At 43.0% G+C, this 19,104-nt stretch overlaps 1 protein-coding gene and 1 non-coding gene across 2 annotated transcripts in view; both read right to left on the bottom strand.

Moving 5' to 3' along the window:
• Positions 1 to 1,435: 1,435 nt before the first annotated feature.
• Shcbp1l (SHC binding and spindle associated 1 like) overlaps positions 1,436 to 19,104 on the bottom strand; it is a 31,629-nt gene continuing 13,960 nt past the window's right edge. Inside the window, exons 7-10 of the mRNA XM_021199122.1 lie at positions 9,341 to 9,494; positions 7,230 to 7,480; positions 4,712 to 4,834; positions 1,436 to 1,793 (exon numbers count right to left, since the gene is read on the bottom strand). Coding sequence (XP_021054781.1) covers positions 1,542 to 1,793; positions 4,712 to 4,834; positions 7,230 to 7,480; positions 9,341 to 9,494 — 780 coding nt within the window. The 3' untranslated portion in view covers positions 1,436 to 1,541. The remainder of the gene's footprint in view (positions 1,794 to 4,711; positions 4,835 to 7,229; positions 7,481 to 9,340; positions 9,495 to 19,104) is intronic.
• Positions 16,871 to 17,016, bottom strand: LOC115064115. Its single transcript, XR_003843973.1, has one exon. It is a non-coding gene; the product is annotated as a small nucleolar RNA SNORA4 (small nucleolar RNA).

Here is a 19,104-nt window from a genome sequence, read left to right as displayed (position 1 = left end):
GTGCTAATAAAATTGTTGACTTCTAAAACAGTTACTAAATTTGAAGGTTTTAGGTATAAATTACTTTCGAATTGCAAGGATGGATCTGTATTCCTTTAAATTGTAGCTGGGACAAATGCATTTGTCAAACTTGGTGATCCTTCAGGTTTTAGCTGTGTGAAAGACTGAGAACCTTGGTAACAATCTCTTAGTGGCTAAGTCCTTTGTCCAGAACATCAGAAGTTTGTGGAGTTGCTAAAGAGTGGGTGGGGATTTCAAGCCATTTAAAAGGCAGTGTGAGCTGGGCAATGGTGACTCATGCCTTTAGTCCCAGCACTCGAGGCCAGCCTGGTCTACAGAGTTCCAGGACTGCACAGAGAAACCCCGTCACAAAAATAAAAAAGAAAGAAAGAATAAGCCAGTGCATAAGTGGAGAGAAATGAGTCATCCCTTCTGATTAAATTCGAATCTTGAGTATATACAAAGAGGCTTTCAGGAGTGGGTGCCTCAGGTTTTCTGTTGCTATAGAAATTGGTCAAGTATCTTGAGGCGGGAAGGGTTTGAAGGAAGTAAACAGAAGGGACTGAAGCAGAAGCCATGAATGAAAGCTGCTTAGGAAAGCTGTAGGAAAGGACTGCCTTGCTCAGTCCTTCCCTACATCCAGGAGTCTGGGGGTAGCATCACCCACCTACATCAATCGTTAGAACTTTTCTTAGCTGGGTGTGGTGGAGGGCACCATTAATCACAGCACACAAAGCAGAGGGGCAGGTGGATCTCTTTTAGTTCAAAGCCAATCTGGTCTACAGTGTGAGGGGGTTCTAGGATAGCCAGGGCTGTTACAACTCAATTGAGGTCCTCTTTTCTTGGATGCTTATCAGGTTCAGAGGGAGTAATGTGACAAATGGTAGAATGTGTTCTTAGTACATGTAAGGCTCATGGTTCTGTCCCTGGTTGGTATGCACACAAAAATAGAAGCTGTGTATTGGTCCTTATCAAGGAAACATCCCATTGAATTTAGATTCCCTTGGCTGAGAAAATACAGGTTGTAGGAAAAATAGTTGTCAAAGATTAATGTTCCTAGTTCTCAGGAACTGTCAATACGTACTTTATTATGGCAAGGTTCAATTTGCCTATGTGATTTAGGTTAAGGTCTCTGAGATGGGGAGATATTTTGGATTATCCAGGTGAACCTAGTCTAGCCAAAATGGCTCAAGCTGGCCACTAACTCCATCTCCCTAGTACTGGGATCATAGGTATTCTCCATTCGGGTGGTGGATTCTGTGGTGCTGGTGCTGGAACCCAGGGCTTTGTCTTCACATGCCAGGCCAGTACTTTACCTTCTGAGCTACATCCCCAGCCCCTCAGCTACACTTTATAGAGTAAATTCTGTGGCATATGACCTTTATAAAGCTAGAATCTTAACCAACACATTAAAACCAATAATTGAATGAAAGAAAGCATTTAAACATTTTAATCTTTGAATTTAAAACTACCATTTCTGAGATACAAGAATCATTTACCACATTTCTGAACTATAAAACACGAACACCTATCCAGACACTTTACCCGGTGACTATCCTAATATCCCCCTTTAAGTTGGCTTCTATCCTGTTGTTGTTCATTTCCACATTCAGAGTTTGCATGACTTTGGAGAGCATTTTGTCATCTTTCTTATCTCCTGAAGCAGCCCCTTTGTTGAGAGCTGCTTCTGCTACAATAAAGAACTGTTCCGATGGCTGAAGAATGCTCACTCCATAGCCATTGTTGTTGTAGATATGATTGTTCGTCATCTTCAGTTTGGGTGCTGGAAGAACCTGTTAAATTGTTTGAGAAAATCAGCTGTCCAGTGATTTGATGCAAAGACAACAAACTAACATAAGATGGCACGGAGACTTACTCTGGAGTCAACAGGGTTCTTTAAAGGTACAACAAACAAGTGTGTGCTCCTCACATTCATCAACCTTACTACAAATGTGAATGAAAAGTATAGGATTTTTTCTTCATGTTTTATCCTAAATTGATTTAAATAATTGTAGGTAGGGGATGCAGCCTGTTAACGTCTGTAACATGATCAAACATGAAAATTATTTCAGGCTAGGCAGTGGTGGCACATGCCTGTAATCCAGTACTTGGGAGGCAGAGGCAGGCAGGCAGATTTCTGAGTTCGAGGCCAGCCTGGTATACAGAGCGAGTTCCAGGACAGCCAGGAAACCCTGTCTCAGAAAACCAAAAAGAAAAAAATAAGTTAAAAAAAAATTCAGACAATATGGAAAAAATACAATAGGCCAATGAAACAGCATGATTTGATAAAAAGACAGGCTGCTGATAAACTCGAATGCTCGTTACAAGTAAGCACTTCTTTTAAGAACAGTGATTATAATGGAGTATTCACTCATTACTTACAGAGAAATGTGTCTCAGGTGAAAGGTTAACATAAACATACTACACAGGGGACTTGGCAGGGATCTGGTTTAAATCATACTGTGGAATAAGGCTCAAGGATATGCAGGGTTTTGTTGTTGGATTTTGCTTGCTATTTACTTTCCATCCTCCTGCCTCTGCTTTCTTGGCTCTGTTCACGCTGGCCTTCAGGATGCTGCAGTTCCACGCATCTACCAGGTGGTATCAGTGTTGTGCTGTTCTAAGGTCATGGTGATCATTTGGGTTTATGCTTTAGTGACCAGTAATTTCAACATCACTTTGGAAAGTGACAGGTACAAATTCTGAGGCTTTACTCCAGACCTACTGAATTGGTAACTAGGTTGTACCTCTGCAAGAATGGTTAAAAGTGGTCCTGATGAAGCTAATAACCCTTTTGAATAACTGAGAAGTACTTAAGAACAGAAATAAAAGATAAATTGGGTATTTCAAAACTGACCTTACAGTGCTCCCTTGTACATTTTCCCCCTTACCAACCAGTTACCGGACTTTCTTGAAAACTAACTCTGTGGGATCATTGGCAGCATGGCTGGTCTACTGGTGCTGATTGAATAGCCTTATAGTCTGAAAATCCTAAATCTGATACTTTTCTTTGAGACAAATTCTCACTATATAACAGCCTTGGCTGATCTGGATCTCACTGGGACCAGGCTGGCCCCCAACTACTAGAGACCCATCTGCCTTTGCCTCCGGAGTAATTGGCTTAAAGATGTGTGCCGCCACAGCGTGCCAAAAGTAGCCTTAATCCTTTCCGTCCCCCTTCTCTTTCCCTCCTATACCCCTTCTTTCTCTCCTCCTCTCCCCTTCCTTCTTTCCAAGACAGTCTTAGAAACTTCTGGCTAGCCTGTTATTTGTTATATTATTTGGGCAGGCCTGAAATTCAGACTAGCTCTCCTGCCTCAGCCTTTTGAGTGTTAGGGTTATAGGCATGTACACTACATTTTACCTCAAGTGTTTGGTTTTTGTTTTGTTTTGTTTTTGCTTTTGTTTTTCGAGACAGGGTTTTTTTGTTTTTTTTTGTTTTTTTTTTGTTTAACCCTGGCTGTCCTGGAACTCACTCTGTAGACCAGACTGGCCTTGAACTCAGAAATCCGCCTGCCTCTGCCTCCCGAGTGCTGGGATTAAAGGCATGCGACACCACGCCCGGCTCCTCAAAAGTGTTTTAACATATTCTCTTAATTTGCTGCTTTGTGTTGAGGCAGCTGACATAGAATCTCATATATTATCTAGATTGGCCTCACTGTGTAACTAAAGATCTTGAACTCCTGACCTTGGCTCCTAAATGCTAGGAATACAGACCTACAGTACAGTATCTAGTTGCCTTACTTACCTAAAATTATTATATATCTAGTCAATGAAGTCTATTACATAAGAGCAAGGCCCACCTATTTTCTTGTTCAGATTGACTTTATGCTGGGCCTGTGGCCTGTGACCCCCCAGTTACTCAGAAGGCTAATGCGGGAGGAATATAATTTGAGGCCCGACTAGGCTATTGAATCCCAGGCCAGCCAGGGCAACTGTGTCTCAGAAGATAGTGGGGACATTGTCAGTGGGAGGGTTGGAATGACCTGTTTAATCTCCACCTTGGGGGGGGGGGTAATATGCAGAAATAGGCCTGTTCCCCATCAGCTAGCATTTACTGTGTTTTATTTTTGTGTAGGAATCCTTTTCAAATATAAATAGCATTCGTATAAGGCTATTACTATTTTAATATTTGCATAGTATTAATTTTCAACTGGACAGAAATACCAAGTCTCCAGGCACATCTATGAGGGATTATTTAGCCTCTGGCTATGCTGGTGAGAGATTATACTGATTAGGTTAATTGAGGTGGGAATACCCATCCTAAAAGGGGGCACCATTCCCTGGAACTAGGTCCTATAAAAGGAGCCATCCAGTCGAACGGTAAGCATTCAATTCCTCTTCCTGTGATGGTGGGCAATGTGAGCAGCTGCCTCAGGCTCCTGCTGCTTTGAGCCTGCTCTGATGGACTATATCCTTGAACTGTGAGTAAATAAGCCCTTTCTCTCAGGTTGCTTTTCTCATAGTATTTTATTACAGCAACAGGAAAAGAAACGAAGAGCTGCCCTACCTAAAACTTTTAGAACATTTCTCCAATAGAAACTAAGACAAGCCATTCATGGTACACACCTTTAACCCCAGCACTTGGGAAGAAGAGGCAGGTAGACCTTAGTGGGTTTGAGGCCAAGTTTGGTCTACATAGAGTTCCAAGCCAGCCAGGGTACATAATGAGATCCTGTCTCAAAACGAACAAAAAGTGCTAAGACAATACCTTCATGTTAACACCACCTAAGGTGCTTTTTGAACTGTCGCTGGTTCTGAGATTATTACAGTGATGAATCTCATTCCCTTCCAAAATGGCTATGCTCCCAGGATATAGTTCAACACCAGCACCCTGAAATTCAAAACAGACAACACAAGTTACAAAAAGTTTCCACCTCTTAGGAGCAGGGATTGTAAGTATATGCCACCATGTGTGTCATATCTCCCACTTTTTAAAAAAGGTAATGTTTGTTTATTTGTGCCCAGACACGTGTTTATGCTAACACAGGTGCTTACAAAATACAGAAGAAGGCATCAGGTCACTGGGAGTGGAATTACACATGGTTATAAATTGCCTGAAGTTGATTCTGCTGAGAAACTAAACTCAGCTCCTCTGTGAGACCAGTGTACACTCTTAACTCACAAGACATCTCTCTACCCTTTGTCCTCCTCTTTGTAAGCTGAGTTATTCTAGTTTGTGGAAAGCTCAGGAACAGTCTTTTGGAGACTGGGGAAAAGCACTTTTAAGCATAGGAACCTGAATCCAAACCTAAGAACTGATGGCAAAGCCAAGAATGAAAGCATGCAGTCTGTAGCCCTGGTGCTTCTATGGCAATATGGGAGGCAGAGATAACAGAAACTCTAGACTAGTGGTTCTCTAACGCAGCAACCCTTTAACACAGTTAAATCCTGAGGTGGTGATGATCCCCAACCATACAATTATTTTGTTGCTACTTAACTGTAACTTTGCTACTGTTATGAATGGTAATGTAAATTATCTGGTAAGCTCTAGACAATTACAGGTCACATAATCTGGTGAGTGTAACAGCAGTGAACAGTACTGCCCAGAGCTCATGGTAGCAAGGGAGAATCAACTACTGAAAATTGATCTGTGCATGTAATTGCACACAGAACACACATAGTTCGCAAATGTGTGCACATGTACGTGCACATACACACAAATGAACACACTCAGTAATAACAACATCAACAACAAACAACAACAGAACAATTTCAGGCTGGGCTTGATGGCTCACACCTTTAGTCCTGGCATTTGGGAGGCAGAGGAGGCAGATCTTTGTGAGTTCAAAGCCAGCCTAGTCTAAAGAGCTAGTTCCAGGCTACCAAGAGCTATTACATAGGGAAAAATTGTCTCAAACAAACAAACAAATAAATAAATTAGACAATTTTAATTACAGACATCCTGTTTCAAACAAGGTAGAAAGTAAGAACTCACACCCAGCTGGGCGGTGGTGGCGCACGCCTTTAATCCCAGCGCTTGGGAGGCAGAGGCAGGCAGATATCTGAGTTCGAGGCCAGCCTGGTCTTCAGAGTGAGTTCCAGGACAGCCAGGGCTACACAGAGAAACCCTGTCTCGAAAAACCAAAAAAACAAAACAAAACAAAACAAACCAACCAACCAACCAACCAACCAAAAAAAAAAAAAAAAACTTACACCCAAGGTTGTCCCTGACTTCCACACGTGTTCCATGAGATAAGTATACTTATACTCCCATACCCAAACATGCACGTAATTGTTATCTTTGGGGGATTTTTGTTGTTGTTGTTATTACATTGTTTGTTTTTCAAGACATGGCTTCTCTGTGGGACCCTGGCTGTTGTGGAACTCATTTTGTAGACCAGGCTGACTTCTTTTTTATTATTATTATTTTCTTTATTTACATTTCAAATGCTATCCCGAAAGTTCCCTATACCCCCCTCCCCGCCCCTGCTCCCCTACCCACCCACTCCCACTACTTGGCCCTGGCCCTTCCCCTGTGCTGGGTCATATAAAGTTTGCAAGACCAAGGGGCCTCTCTTCCCAATGATGGCCGACTAGGCCATCTTCTGCTACATATGCAGCTAGAGACTCGAGTTCAGGGGCTACTAGTTAGTTCATGTTGTTGTTGCACCTACAGGGTTGCATCCCCCTTCAGCTCCTTGGGTACTTTCTCTAGCTCCTCCATTGGGGACCCTGTGTTCCATCCAATAGCTGACTGTGAGCATCCACTTCTGTGTTTGCCAGGCACTGGCATAGCCTCACAAGAGGCCGCTATATCAGGGTCCCTTCAGCAGAATCTTGCTGGCATGTGCATTAGTATCTGGGTTTGGTGGCTGATGATGGGATGGATCCCCGGATGGGGTAGTCTCTGAATAGTCCATCCTTTCATCTTAGCTCTATCTATATCCTTTCATGACTATTTTGTTCCTTATTCTAAGGAGGAATGAAGTATCCACACGATGGTCATCCTTCTTGGTTTTCTTGTGTTTTGCAAAATGTATCTTGAGTATTCTAAGTTTCTGGGCTAATATCTGCCAGGCTGACTTCTAACTCAGAGATCTGCTGCTTCTGTTCCCAAATGCCAGAACTAAAGGTGTGAGCCATCCAGCCCAGCCTAAAATTGTTCTGTGCTGGGATTAAAGGCATGCACCACCACCACCTGGCTGTCATCTTTTGTTTTTAAGTCAGGATGACTCCAAATTGTTACTTGCAGTTACATAAAGCTACACTGTTATAGAAGGAAGTACCTGGGCACCAGTTATTTCACTGTTTGTGATTGTCAGTGAAGCCCCTGTGAGAACGCACACTCCTGTCCCTTCACACTTTAGCAAGCAGTTTTCAAGAGTCAGGTGACCAGACTCTACCACCACAATGCCATCAACTGTCCCTTGTTGTATCAAAGAAAGCTGCATTAGTTTCACATTATCAGCTTTGGATACCACAAAACTGTCATGCGAAGGTTCAGAAGTAATCATAATTTCTTCTCTCTTTCCAACTCCTGATGCACAGAGAAAAACAAATTAGTAGTCTAAAATTTCCAAGTTCTTTAGAAACTCAATAATCTGTTTATTTTCATCAAGACATATATGCATATATATAAATATTCACTATCAACTAATTGGCTATTTACATATAATGCAATCATGTATGATCCCATTCGCATGTAGGTATGAAGTTGTGCTCACCTGTGCCTGTGGAGGCCAGAGGTAAAGATCAGGTACCTTCCTCCGCTACTTACTATGCCATTTTTAGAGAAGGCCCCTTGTTATATGTGGAGTTCACTGTTTCAACTAGACTAACTGGCCAGTAAGTCCCAGGACTGTCACCACTTGCCTAGCTCTGGGTTACAAATGTGCCCACTGCCACTCCTAGTCATATGGTACAGGGGACCTCATGATCCTCATGTTGCACAGTAAACCCTTTATCCTCTGAGCCATTTCTTCACCCATGCCTATAAAATTATCTTTGGAGATTAACTTGATGCCTTGATGTTGGAACCTATGTTTATAATCAACCTAACTACACTTGCAATATTTATTTATTTTTTAAAAGGATTTATTTATTGTTATATATAAGTACACTGTAACTGTCTTCGAACACACCAGAAGAGGGCATCAGATCTCACTACAGATGGTTGTGAGCCACCATGTGGTTGCTGGGATTTGAACTCAGGACCTTCAGAAGAGCAGTCAGAGCTCTTAACCACTGAGCCATCTCTCCAGCCCCAGTATTTATTCAACATACTCATTCCACTAGTTATTACCAGTAATAATAATAAATAAAAAATAACAATTACAGTTACAAAATCTTACTCTTAACCCAGGCTGTTCTAAAACTCACTATGTAGCCCAGGCTGGCTTTAAAGTCATGGCTCAGGCTCCTAGTGTTAGGATTACTGGCACGAGGCACTATACCCACCCAGCTTCTAAATCGCATATATTTTCATATAATCAACGGCTGTGTATAAATGTCTTAAGACAAAAAAAATGCACTACATCTTAACTTGCTTTCCGATCCATAATCAGCTACCATAGCAATGACTCTGGGTAAAGGTAAAGGCATGTTCTGCCATGCCTGATGATTTCTGTCCTGTCCCTAGCACTCACTGTGGAATGGGAGAACAAAGCCCTAGAGCTGTCTGCTGACCTCTGAACTCACGCACGCACACACGCACACACACACACACATACACACATGCGCATGCGCACGCACAGCAGAGAATCTTAGAATAATCATACCAATAATTTGTTCTAACTAAAGCAATTGTCCAAAATTTAACATCAAGAAGACTACATCTGTTTTAAAGTATTTATACAATCATTATTACCCAGATTGTTTGATAAGATACTGTTATGATAAACATTTGCTTGACTTTTCAAAACTCATAGGTAGAATGTAAGTCCACTATTCTTCTTCACCCCTACTGGATAATAGGAGTACTCTTCTTTCAAAGTTAACTGAACACAAGCATTTTGGTAGAGATATACATAAAAGTATAAAAAATATGATGAATAGTGTTTGGGGTTATAGCACAGCAGTGGAATTCTTGCCTAAGCAGGTGCTTTTGTTCAATCCCAAGCACTATAAAAAGAAAAAAGAAAAAGAAATTATGACGAACCATTGGGCACAGTGTAGTTCTACCACTCACCAAGCCTATTCAGGGAAAGAAAGGTCAAAAGTTTGAGACCAGCATAAGCAACATGGTCTTTAGTATGAAAGGCACGTGGGGATTTTAAGATAGATAAGCTGTTCTTGTTTCTGAATGTTCAATTAAGTATGGACAATATGCTTCCAAGCACATCTATGTTTGGCTCATCTATGTAGCTGTAAGAAAAATTGCAAAGGACTGCCCACTCACCCTTTATAGTGATGTCATCAGTCAGCAAAGCGAGATTTGAAGCTTGATATTCTCCCGGGAAAATGACTACTATGTCTCCACTATAGCAGCTGTCCAGAGCCAGATTCAGGTCGTCATGCTGCTGGAGAAGTGTGTCCGAAGACAAGTTCTTCACCTGAAAAGAAAAACAAGCTGTGCGCCTTAGCAGCGTGCCGCCTGAGCGCACTTCCTGGACGTGCCATTCTCTCCAGAAGACTTACTAAAGAGGATGCATTCATCTGCCGACCATTAGTCCTCTGTCAAGTGCTGGGTATGAATTATAGGCCAGAAGCTATTTTGAATATTACGTATTACCTTAAGTAGTGAAATTAAATGAACAGCTCAAGGTTGTGGAGGAATGCCGGGTCAAGCCTTAAATATGAGGCAAATGACACTGGACACTGTACTCTTTCTTGCTGTCAGCACTACCTCTTCTTCCTCTCCTCCTGATAGTCCCCTCCTCCCTGTTCTTCATCTTCATCATCAGTTTCTTCCTCTTCTCCTTCCCCTTCTATAAAAGTTCGCCTAAATAGTACAGGTCCTGGAACTTGAAACCCTCTCATGTGTGCCACTATGCCCAGTTACACTTTGTTTTTTAACATTTATTTTAGTTGATTGAGTGTGGTGTGGTGTGGTGTGTATGTATGTACACATGTGTGAAGGTTTTCAGTCCCCTCACCTACTGAACTACTGTTAGTACTGACTTTCTTTTTTTAGCTCAGAATTATGGAAATTCACACAATTTCATGTACTGAAGATTCTAAAGTTACAAACAAAAAGTACCAAAAACCATTTGCATTAGGGATAGAGAGGGAACTTCATTATTTATCATAAAGCAATGATATTTATTTATCAATTTATTTGTTTATTGAGATGGTATCTCACTGTGCAGTCCGAGCTGACCTGAAACTTGCTAGGCAGACTGGAGTGGCCTTGAACTCACAGAGAACCTACTGCTTTTGTTCCCTGGTGCTGGGATTAAAGGTATACACCACCCTTGGTATACAGTCAAAGAGTGGTGTCCTGTGAGGAGAATTCTGAATGCTTATGAGAAAACTCCAAGAAAACAGTACAAGGCCGGGCAGTGGTGCTGCACGCCTTTAATTCCAGCACTTGAGTGGCAGAGGCAGGCAGATTTCTGAGTTCGAGGCCAGCCTGGTCTACAGAGTGAGTTCCAGGACAACCAGGGCTACACAGAGAAACCCTGTCTTGAAAAACCTAAAACCAAAAAACAAAGGGGAAAACAACAACAACAACAAAAAAGAACCTAGGGCAAGAGTCTTTGTGATGTTTCTTAAAACCCATGACGTTGTTTCAGGCATGCGCTTTTGTGACCTCCTCAGGTATGGAGGCTAGGAGTGAGTTTACTTCAGATTAGTCAGTCACTACACCGCCTACTGTTATCTGTCTAGACGTGTCTATGGAAACCCATGCTTCCACCACATGCAGCCTGTCTCCCGGTCCTTGGGATTACACTTTACTCATGTGGCCTTTTTCAACTCTCAGAGCATGAAGTGTCTGAGGCTACTGCTTAAGACTTCAGCCCACCATGCCTAAGCAGCCACTGAGACAGGGGTGAGGATGGCCTCTCACTGCCCTGGAGCTTGTCAAATCAGCTCGGCTAGGCTAGATGGCCAGTGAACCTCAGCCGCCTGTCTCCATTTCCCCAGCACCGAGGTTATAAGCAAATGCCACCATTTTCCCCTTAGTTTTTCTGTTTTACTTTGTTTTGTTTTGTTTTTCTTAGAACTCACTCAAGACCAGGCCAGTCTCAAACTCACAAAGATCCAGCTGCCTCTGCCTCCAAAGTTCAGGGATCAAAGGTGTGCTCTACCACCACCCAGTAATAATGATGTTTGTTTTATTTATTTCACTTATTTACATTCCAAATGTTGCTCCTCCTGTCAGTCCCTACCTCCCAGAGTTCTTCACTCCATCCCTTTGCCTCTGAGAGGGTGATACCCCCATCCCCCTTCCCTGGGGCATCCAGTCTCTACAGGATTAAGCACATCCTCTCCCACTGAGGCCAGACAAGGAAGTCCTCTGCTACACATGTGCTGGGGGCTTCAGACCAGCCTCTGTATGCTCTTTGGTTGGTGGCCAAGTCTTCCCTCAACCGAAGAATGGACACAGAAAATGTGGTCCATTTACACAATGGAGTACTAGTCAGCTATTGAAAAGGGAGGGCATCATGAATTTTGCAGGCAAATGAATGGAACTATAAAATATCATCCCGAGTGAGCTAACCTAGACACAGAAGGACATGCGTGGTATCTGCTGGTTGATAAGTGGATATCAGCTGAAAAGTACAGAATACCCAGGATACAACCCAGAGGCTCTAAGAAGTTTAAAAAGAAGGAAGGCCCAAGTGAGGATGCTTTGATCCCACTTAGAAGGGGGAACAAAATTAATCTCGGGAGGCAGAGGGTGGGAGAACCTGAGTGGGATAAGGGAGGGAGAGAAGAAAAAGGGGCAGGATCAGGTATGGAGGGAGACAGGAGAGAAGCCCAGAGGGCCAGGAGAATTAATAGAAATATGCAGCCTCTAGGGGTAGAGGGTGGGGGAACCTCGAGAAAGTCCTAGAAATCTGGGATGTGAGAGAATTCCAGGACTCAACCGGGGTGATCTTAGCCAAAATGTCCAACAGTGGGGAGATGGAACCTGAAGAAACTTCAGTAGATAGACAGGGGCCCGCAGTGGAGGGATGGGGTCACCAACCCACCTTCAAAAATCTTGACCCAGAATTGTTCCTGTCTAACGGAAATGCAGGGACAAAAATGGAGCAGAGACTGAAGGAAAGGCCATCTAGTGACCAGCCCAACTTGGGATCCATCCCATTGGCGGGTACCAAACCCTGAAACTATTACTGATGTTATATTGTGTTTGCAGACAGGAGCCTGGCATGGCTATTCTCTGAGAGGCTATACCAGCAGGTGACTGAGACAGATGCAGACATGAACCTCTATGGAAGAGTTAGGGGGAGGATTGAAGGAGCTGAAGGGGTGGCAACCCCATAGGAAGACCAACAGTGTCAACTAACCCGGACCCCTGGGAGCTCCTAGAGACTGAGCTACCAACCAAAGAGCATGCATGGGTAATGACGGTTTCAAAATAAAAATTTGCTTCTGTCTCTAAGATAAGCAAACCATATGAGAAACACACACACACACACACACACACATACACAACTGCATGCCCACTCTGGTGGCCTCATCTGTACCCCAAGATGCAGCTTTTTATTTTTTAATACGGATTCTGTGGATAGAAACTCCAAGTCCTCATGCTTGCCAGGAAAGTATTTTATTGACTAAGCCGTATCTTCAGCCCTTCTACAGAACTCTGCAGAAAAGCAAGAAGTTATCTTCACCAACCAATGAACCAACCAACCAACCAACCAAACAAACAAACAAACCTACTGAAAATACATTTTTAATCTCAAAACTTACTACAAAGCCACACTGACCAAACAGTGTGGTGCTGGGATAAAGAAGACATCATTAGTGGGATACAAACAACAGACTAGAGGAAGAACACCCCATTAACAGTCAACAGGATGTCAAGACAATTCAGGGCAAAAAGGTCTCTTTAACAAATGACATTAGGACCCCACACTAAATACAAAATGAACTCAACATGGATTAGTGACTTCCCTTAAGAGCTTTGGGCTGGGAAATGGCTCAGCCAGTAAAATGCTTGCACACGTGAGAGCCTGAGTGCAGTTCTCCAGCCACTATGTTAAACAATGCCAAGTGCAGTGGTGTGCAGATATGTTACATATCTGTAACATATGGCATTATGTTGAAACTATTATTATGAAACTATCTCTTCCTTTCTTAGAGACTGGTCACTTAAGACCAGAATCCCACTGTACCCTCAGCTTATCTTTAACCCGTCTTTAAAAAGAATACTTTAACAACCAAACTTACTTGTCTTGGATTTCAACTTTTACAGCCTACACTAATGCAAAGCTGTAATCTTAAAAAGTACTCTTCTATGCCCCCCGACTGAGAATAATGCATGTGTGTGTATATCTGTTGTGGTCATTACTTGCTAAAAACAGCAACTATAGGTTGAAAGCAATCTTATAAAATAAATATCCCCTACAAATGTGGAAGACAACTTACAGGTATCGCTTGATTGTGTTTGTTATTTGGACCAACTGGGTCAGCTGGACTCAGTGGCTTCTGCCGGTAAAGCCTGTTAAAGACCTCTGCAGCAACTCCCACTTCTTTCCCCATGTGATGCTTTCTATGCTGTTTAATAAAAGAGAGAGCAACATCCTTTGCTAGTGAAACACATGAAGACAGTCCAAAATGTAAGAGAGCAGGCAGGCGAGCATAGATTCAGACTCATATAACAGACACACAGAAAAAATGGACGACACGGGGAGACAGAAGTAGAGAACTCAAATCTGGTTTCACTTTAGGTTAGTTTACACCATGGGGAAGTGCTTTCTAATATATTTTCCTAAATGCAACACTGACACATTATTGGCAATGCTGAGTTTAGCACTAATGTGTTCAAACCAAAGCAGTAACCCCCATACTGCAGGGACAAGAAGGTCCTGGAGCTCGCTGGTTATATAATGAGCACAGTATTGACACATAATCCATATGAAGGACTTGAAAACATGTGTCTTAGTTAGGGTTTTACTGCTGTGAACAGACACCATGATCAAGGCAACTCTTAAGGACATATATGTTTATGTGTTTAGAGGCTTATATGAACACATAGGCTTATATGTTCAGAGGTTCAGTCCATTATCATCAAGGTGGGAACATGGTAGCATCCAGGCAGGCATAGTGCAGGAGGAGCAAAGAGTTCTATCTACATCTTCATCTGAAGGCTGCTAGCAGAAGACTGGCTTCCAGGGAGCTAAGATGAGGGTCTTAAAGCCCATACCCTCCGTGACACACCTACTCCAACAAGGCCACACCTTCTAACAGTGTCACTCCCTGGATCAAGCATATACAAAGCATCACATCATGATAAATGAAAGACATCTGGAAGTAGACGAAATGTCTGTGTGGTATATCCAGAAGCTATCCCTAAGAGATGGCAGAAGCACTAGGCACTGAGTTTTCTGACTGCAGCATCCATGTCCCTTGTATAGCTTATAGTGACCAATGTAATTACAGTGGCAGAAAGCCGAGAGAGTAATGAAGGTGGTGTGCAGAGCTGCCCCCGTGATCAAACCATAACATCTTGTCAAGCTCAAAGATGATCTACAACCAAAAGTCTCAGTCAAGTAAAGTGGAAATTTCTGGTTTCTTTGGAAAGTCAGTTATGTCAAATGATGTTTTGCTAAAGCAAACATGTGAAGGAATGTTTACCTGAAGCAGACACAGGTCAAAGGACACATGATATTAAGAATGAATATAAATATAACACGACAGTGGACAATACGGGATGGTATTGGTGTGCCCTGCCATTCCCTGCTAGTCATAGTTTGTAATGACTTCACGGAAAGAAACACACCAACAAACTTCTAATGGTGTCCTGACAACTTCTTGCCACTTCTGCATGCTTGGGTTGATTGGCAGAGTGAAGTGGAAGTTTCTGGATATATCAGCTGATATAGACTTGTGTAGAGTTTTGTTAAGACAGACTCACATGGTGTTTTGTCTGACCCACGGGAGGATGTGATGTTTGAAGAGAGTATAAATAAGACTCAATGGACAGTGTTGCCTGGCTTGCATAGCTAGCTCTTGAGTCTTTGTCTTTGCTGATCTTCATTCCTTGAGAGGCATGGCAGAGAACTTCCCCTGGTATCTCTGCTGGTCCTAGTGGCTCCTGCTGACTTGGACCCATTCTGAGGAGGCCTGGCTGTTTTTGCTGGGTGGTGCCACCACTGCTGACTTGTGTTTGGTATCCTAGTAACACTGCTGAACTGGACTGCTGGTATCCTGACAATCTGAGATTGACATCTCCCCAGGGAACTCCTTCTAAACAGCATACAGCAGAGCCCCGGGGCTGCTTCTGGATTGGCCTGCTGCTGCTGCTGGTGTTTGGGAGTGGATTTAGCTGCAGCTGCTGATTCACATGAACTGAACTGCTGATATCCTGACAATGCAGATTGGATTTTCTCCAAAGAACTATTTCCACACAGGCCCACTCCCCCTGTACCCTAATAACCTCTTTTCCCCACTACCTCTAGTAGGTGGTGGGCTAGAAGGGAGGTTAAGCCGCTTAAGAACCCTTATTAAATGTCGGTTTTGCAAACTAAATATTCAGTCAGGGGTCAGTTAGGTGAGTGTCTCTCCACCACTGTCTTCCTTCTATCTTGCCCCTCCACAGATCAGGAACAATTACTTACAAAATGAAAACAGAATTGCTTTGGATAAAGATCAAGTTTCTGTTGATAAAGGAAATGGAGAAAATAAAACCAGAACAGATTTGTTTTATGTTAAGAGAGGGCTTCACCCCGTGATTTATCCTGGTCTGGAACTCTGTATGTAGACCAGGGTGGCCTTAAACTTGTGTAATCCCCTTGCCTCTGCCTCCTGAGTGTTGAGGTCACAGGCATGTGCCATTGTGTCCACATCAGAAGAGATTTAAAGACAAAAATTAGAAGTACAAATCAAAAATATAAGGAGAGAAAAAAAAAGATCTATAATTTTTACAAAGATGTTTCCTAGATGTTGATATAATAATTAATATAAAAAGAGAAATTTACATATTTCTGTTCTCAGAATAGCCACAGCTCCTGGTCCAAAGGAACTCTGAAGCAGGCAGTAGCTGCCACCCATGGGATCACAGAGTGGACTGTGTGTTTACAATCTGTCCATCTACCAGTCTCCAAGCTAAAGAATGCAGCCTCTCACCAACTTCCTAAGGAGCAGGTTTGTGTACAGCCCTCACCACAGATGACCCAGAAAAGCTGTGTGTGTGCACAGTACGTGCTCCATGAGCCTGGTGGCAAAGTCACAACACAAATGTGATAACCCTGGTGGGTGATCACATTTTATCAGCATTGACAAGACTGGAGAAATGTCTACACATGACACCACGGGTCACTTTACTGTTCACAGTTTTGTACCTGAGAAGGCCACTTACAAGTTGTTCAAAGTGTAAAAAAGGAACCCCTCATCTGAGGCCCCACAGATCGATCATACAGCATCTCTGCCTGATTGCTTATGGTGGTCAATACCACCATTCATTTATCTGCAGATTGGCAAGGTTGTTGAGAGCCAGAATGACCCAAGGATTTCTTAGAGGCCTGCTGGCATCTGAAGAAAGGACAAAGGGAGGAGACTGAGCAAGACCAGTTTGGAGGTGGGGCTAGGGCCTCAATGAACCAAGGTTCCTGCTCTTCCTCCTGAGGAGATGGAAGTTATCAGTCCCAAGGCCACTGTGCTCAGTCCATAAAGCTCCTGAGGTACCTGTGTTTCCTTTGTGCAACAGTGCTTGATTAACCTCCTTCTGACTTTATCCTGTTGTGACAGTTTCTGTTAACTTTGTCCCATTTTTACCTTGGAAAGAGCATATAAGATGCTATACACTTTTTTTTCCAATGTAGGCCACAATATAGTAATGAACTATACTAAGAGGTATATCCCACTGCGGAGTGTGGGCTTACTCATTCTACCAAATAGTGACCAATGTAATTGGTTAAGGTTATTTAATAAAACCTTCCCCACAAATCTAGCTTCTGGAAGATGCTGTACTTTTTAATAAGCTCACTTGGAATAAGGCATAGCTTGTGCAAGACCTCCTGGTCACGAACTTATCTGTCTCCTTACCTTCTTTCTGATCCTCTGGTTCCCTCTCTCAAGATCTGTCACTGAAGAACAACCATCTGGTCCAGCTTACAAGATAATTGATTTAATAAGTTTTGGAGCTAGTAACCTTTGTGTAGTGACCAGAGGTACTGGCTTGGGAAGAATTGGTGGTCACATGTAGCCCATGTGAAAAATGTCAATGGCAATGGCTTTGCTACAGCTTTCCAACATTTTTGTTACCAGCATAGGCAGAAACCTAGACTTTTCTTCCCTGAGGAAAAGGACTCAGCAGCACATTGCTAAGGAGAGAAAGAGGGCGGTGGCCGACAAGCAGAGGGTGAAATGGATGAGTTGGAAGGAATCCATCTTTGATAATGTAGTACACTCAATTGCCAGAAATTGAAAACAAAAAACAAAAAAACCAAAACCAACCACTTTGTTACAAATATTAGAAAGAGGAGCCTTCTGGGCTCAGGTGGTGAAAGCTCTTGTTGCTGTGGCAACCTGAGTTCAACACCCAAGGTCCACATGGTAGAAGGAGAGAACTGACTCTCACAAGATGTCCTCTGACCTCCACCCACGCACTGTGACACACATGTCCCCTCTTCCACAAAGAAAAAAAAACAAAATGTAGCAAAGCAGAGAGAACACTAGAAACTGACTCACTCACAAACAGGATGAGCCTTCAGCTCACCTTGGTCTTTCACACTCTTCTTAGGTGTTGCATCCCAACCAGGGTGGACTTCTGTGATTTTCTCATTTTACCTTATTTTCCTGTCATACACTAGCTTATCGATTCAACAAAAACTGTTGCTTGGTATCTACCATGTGCCAGGATCATGCCTGGTGATTGGATGAGTGGCAAACACATTTATAGGGAAATAGAATTCAAAAGACGGCCACACGCAGCAGGCAGGAGCCTCCATGCTGTAATTCCAGCATTCTGGAGGCTGAAGCAAGAGCTAGCCTGGGCTGCAAGACTCTGCCTTAAAAATAACAAAACCAGGGGCTGGAGAGGTGACTCAGCGGTTAAGAGCACTGACTGCTCTTCCGAAGGCCCTGAGTTCAAGTCTCAGCAACCACATAGTGGCTCACAACCACCCGTAATGAGATCTGACACCCTCTTCTGGTGTGTCTGAAGACAACTACAGTGTACTTATATAAACAATAAATCAATCAATAAATAAAAAACCCACAAAACAAAACCAAAGAGACAGGCACAGAAAGGACCATTACACTTATGAGAAAGGTGTGGGTACAGTCATTTAGCAATGTAATGTACTCTCCAAGGTGGAGAAGGTTTACCTTGGCACAACCCTTTCAACAGGGTCACAAGGTGAGGCCCAGGATACCCTGGAATTCACAATCCTCCTCTCCAGTCCCTCGGGTACTGGACTTCAGGTAGCACCACAGCATTCAACCCAAAAGGACTTTTTCTGTGGCAATGTTACTGAAATCAAATTCTCCATACAAGGAAGACACAAGTCTGCAGGTCACTGGGGACAATGTTCCAGTGCATGTGAAGGTGATGACGACTATTCACATAACTCCTGAAAATAATAGTTAGCAACTAAATACAGGCTGGAACAGGAGCAAGCCAGTGTATATGATCTTGAACTTAATTGCAGACGGGAGCTGGCATACCGAAGAGTAACAGACAGCAGTAGGTTTGTGCTTAGAACAAGTATCAGGCCTGTATACGTGCTTTAGGTCGCGAACATATACAAGGATATAACTTTATAACTCAAGTTATAACAAGAGACTGATAAATAGGGATACTGCAGGAAAAAGGCAAACCCTGAGCACCGAGGTCAGCAGGAAGGCAAAGGCACCAAGAGACAATGAAAGCCAGGCTAGAGCTGAGGCCAGGGAAGGCACAATAGTTCACAGAGAAATGTTAGGAAGCATCAAGCTGGGTAGAGATATTTTCATTTGGTCTCAGAACAACTTATATTTGTTCAGAGGCTGGCTAAACATATCCACCCAGGGTCCATTCAGTTGATACAGAACCCAGGTTTCGGTTGG

This window comes from Mus pahari, chromosome 5 (assembly GCF_900095145.1).
Source record: "Mus pahari chromosome 5, PAHARI_EIJ_v1.1, whole genome shotgun sequence".
NCBI classification, from domain to species: domain Eukaryota; kingdom Metazoa; phylum Chordata; class Mammalia; order Rodentia; family Muridae; genus Mus; species Mus pahari.
This window is presented reverse-complemented; position numbering and strand designations above follow the sequence as displayed.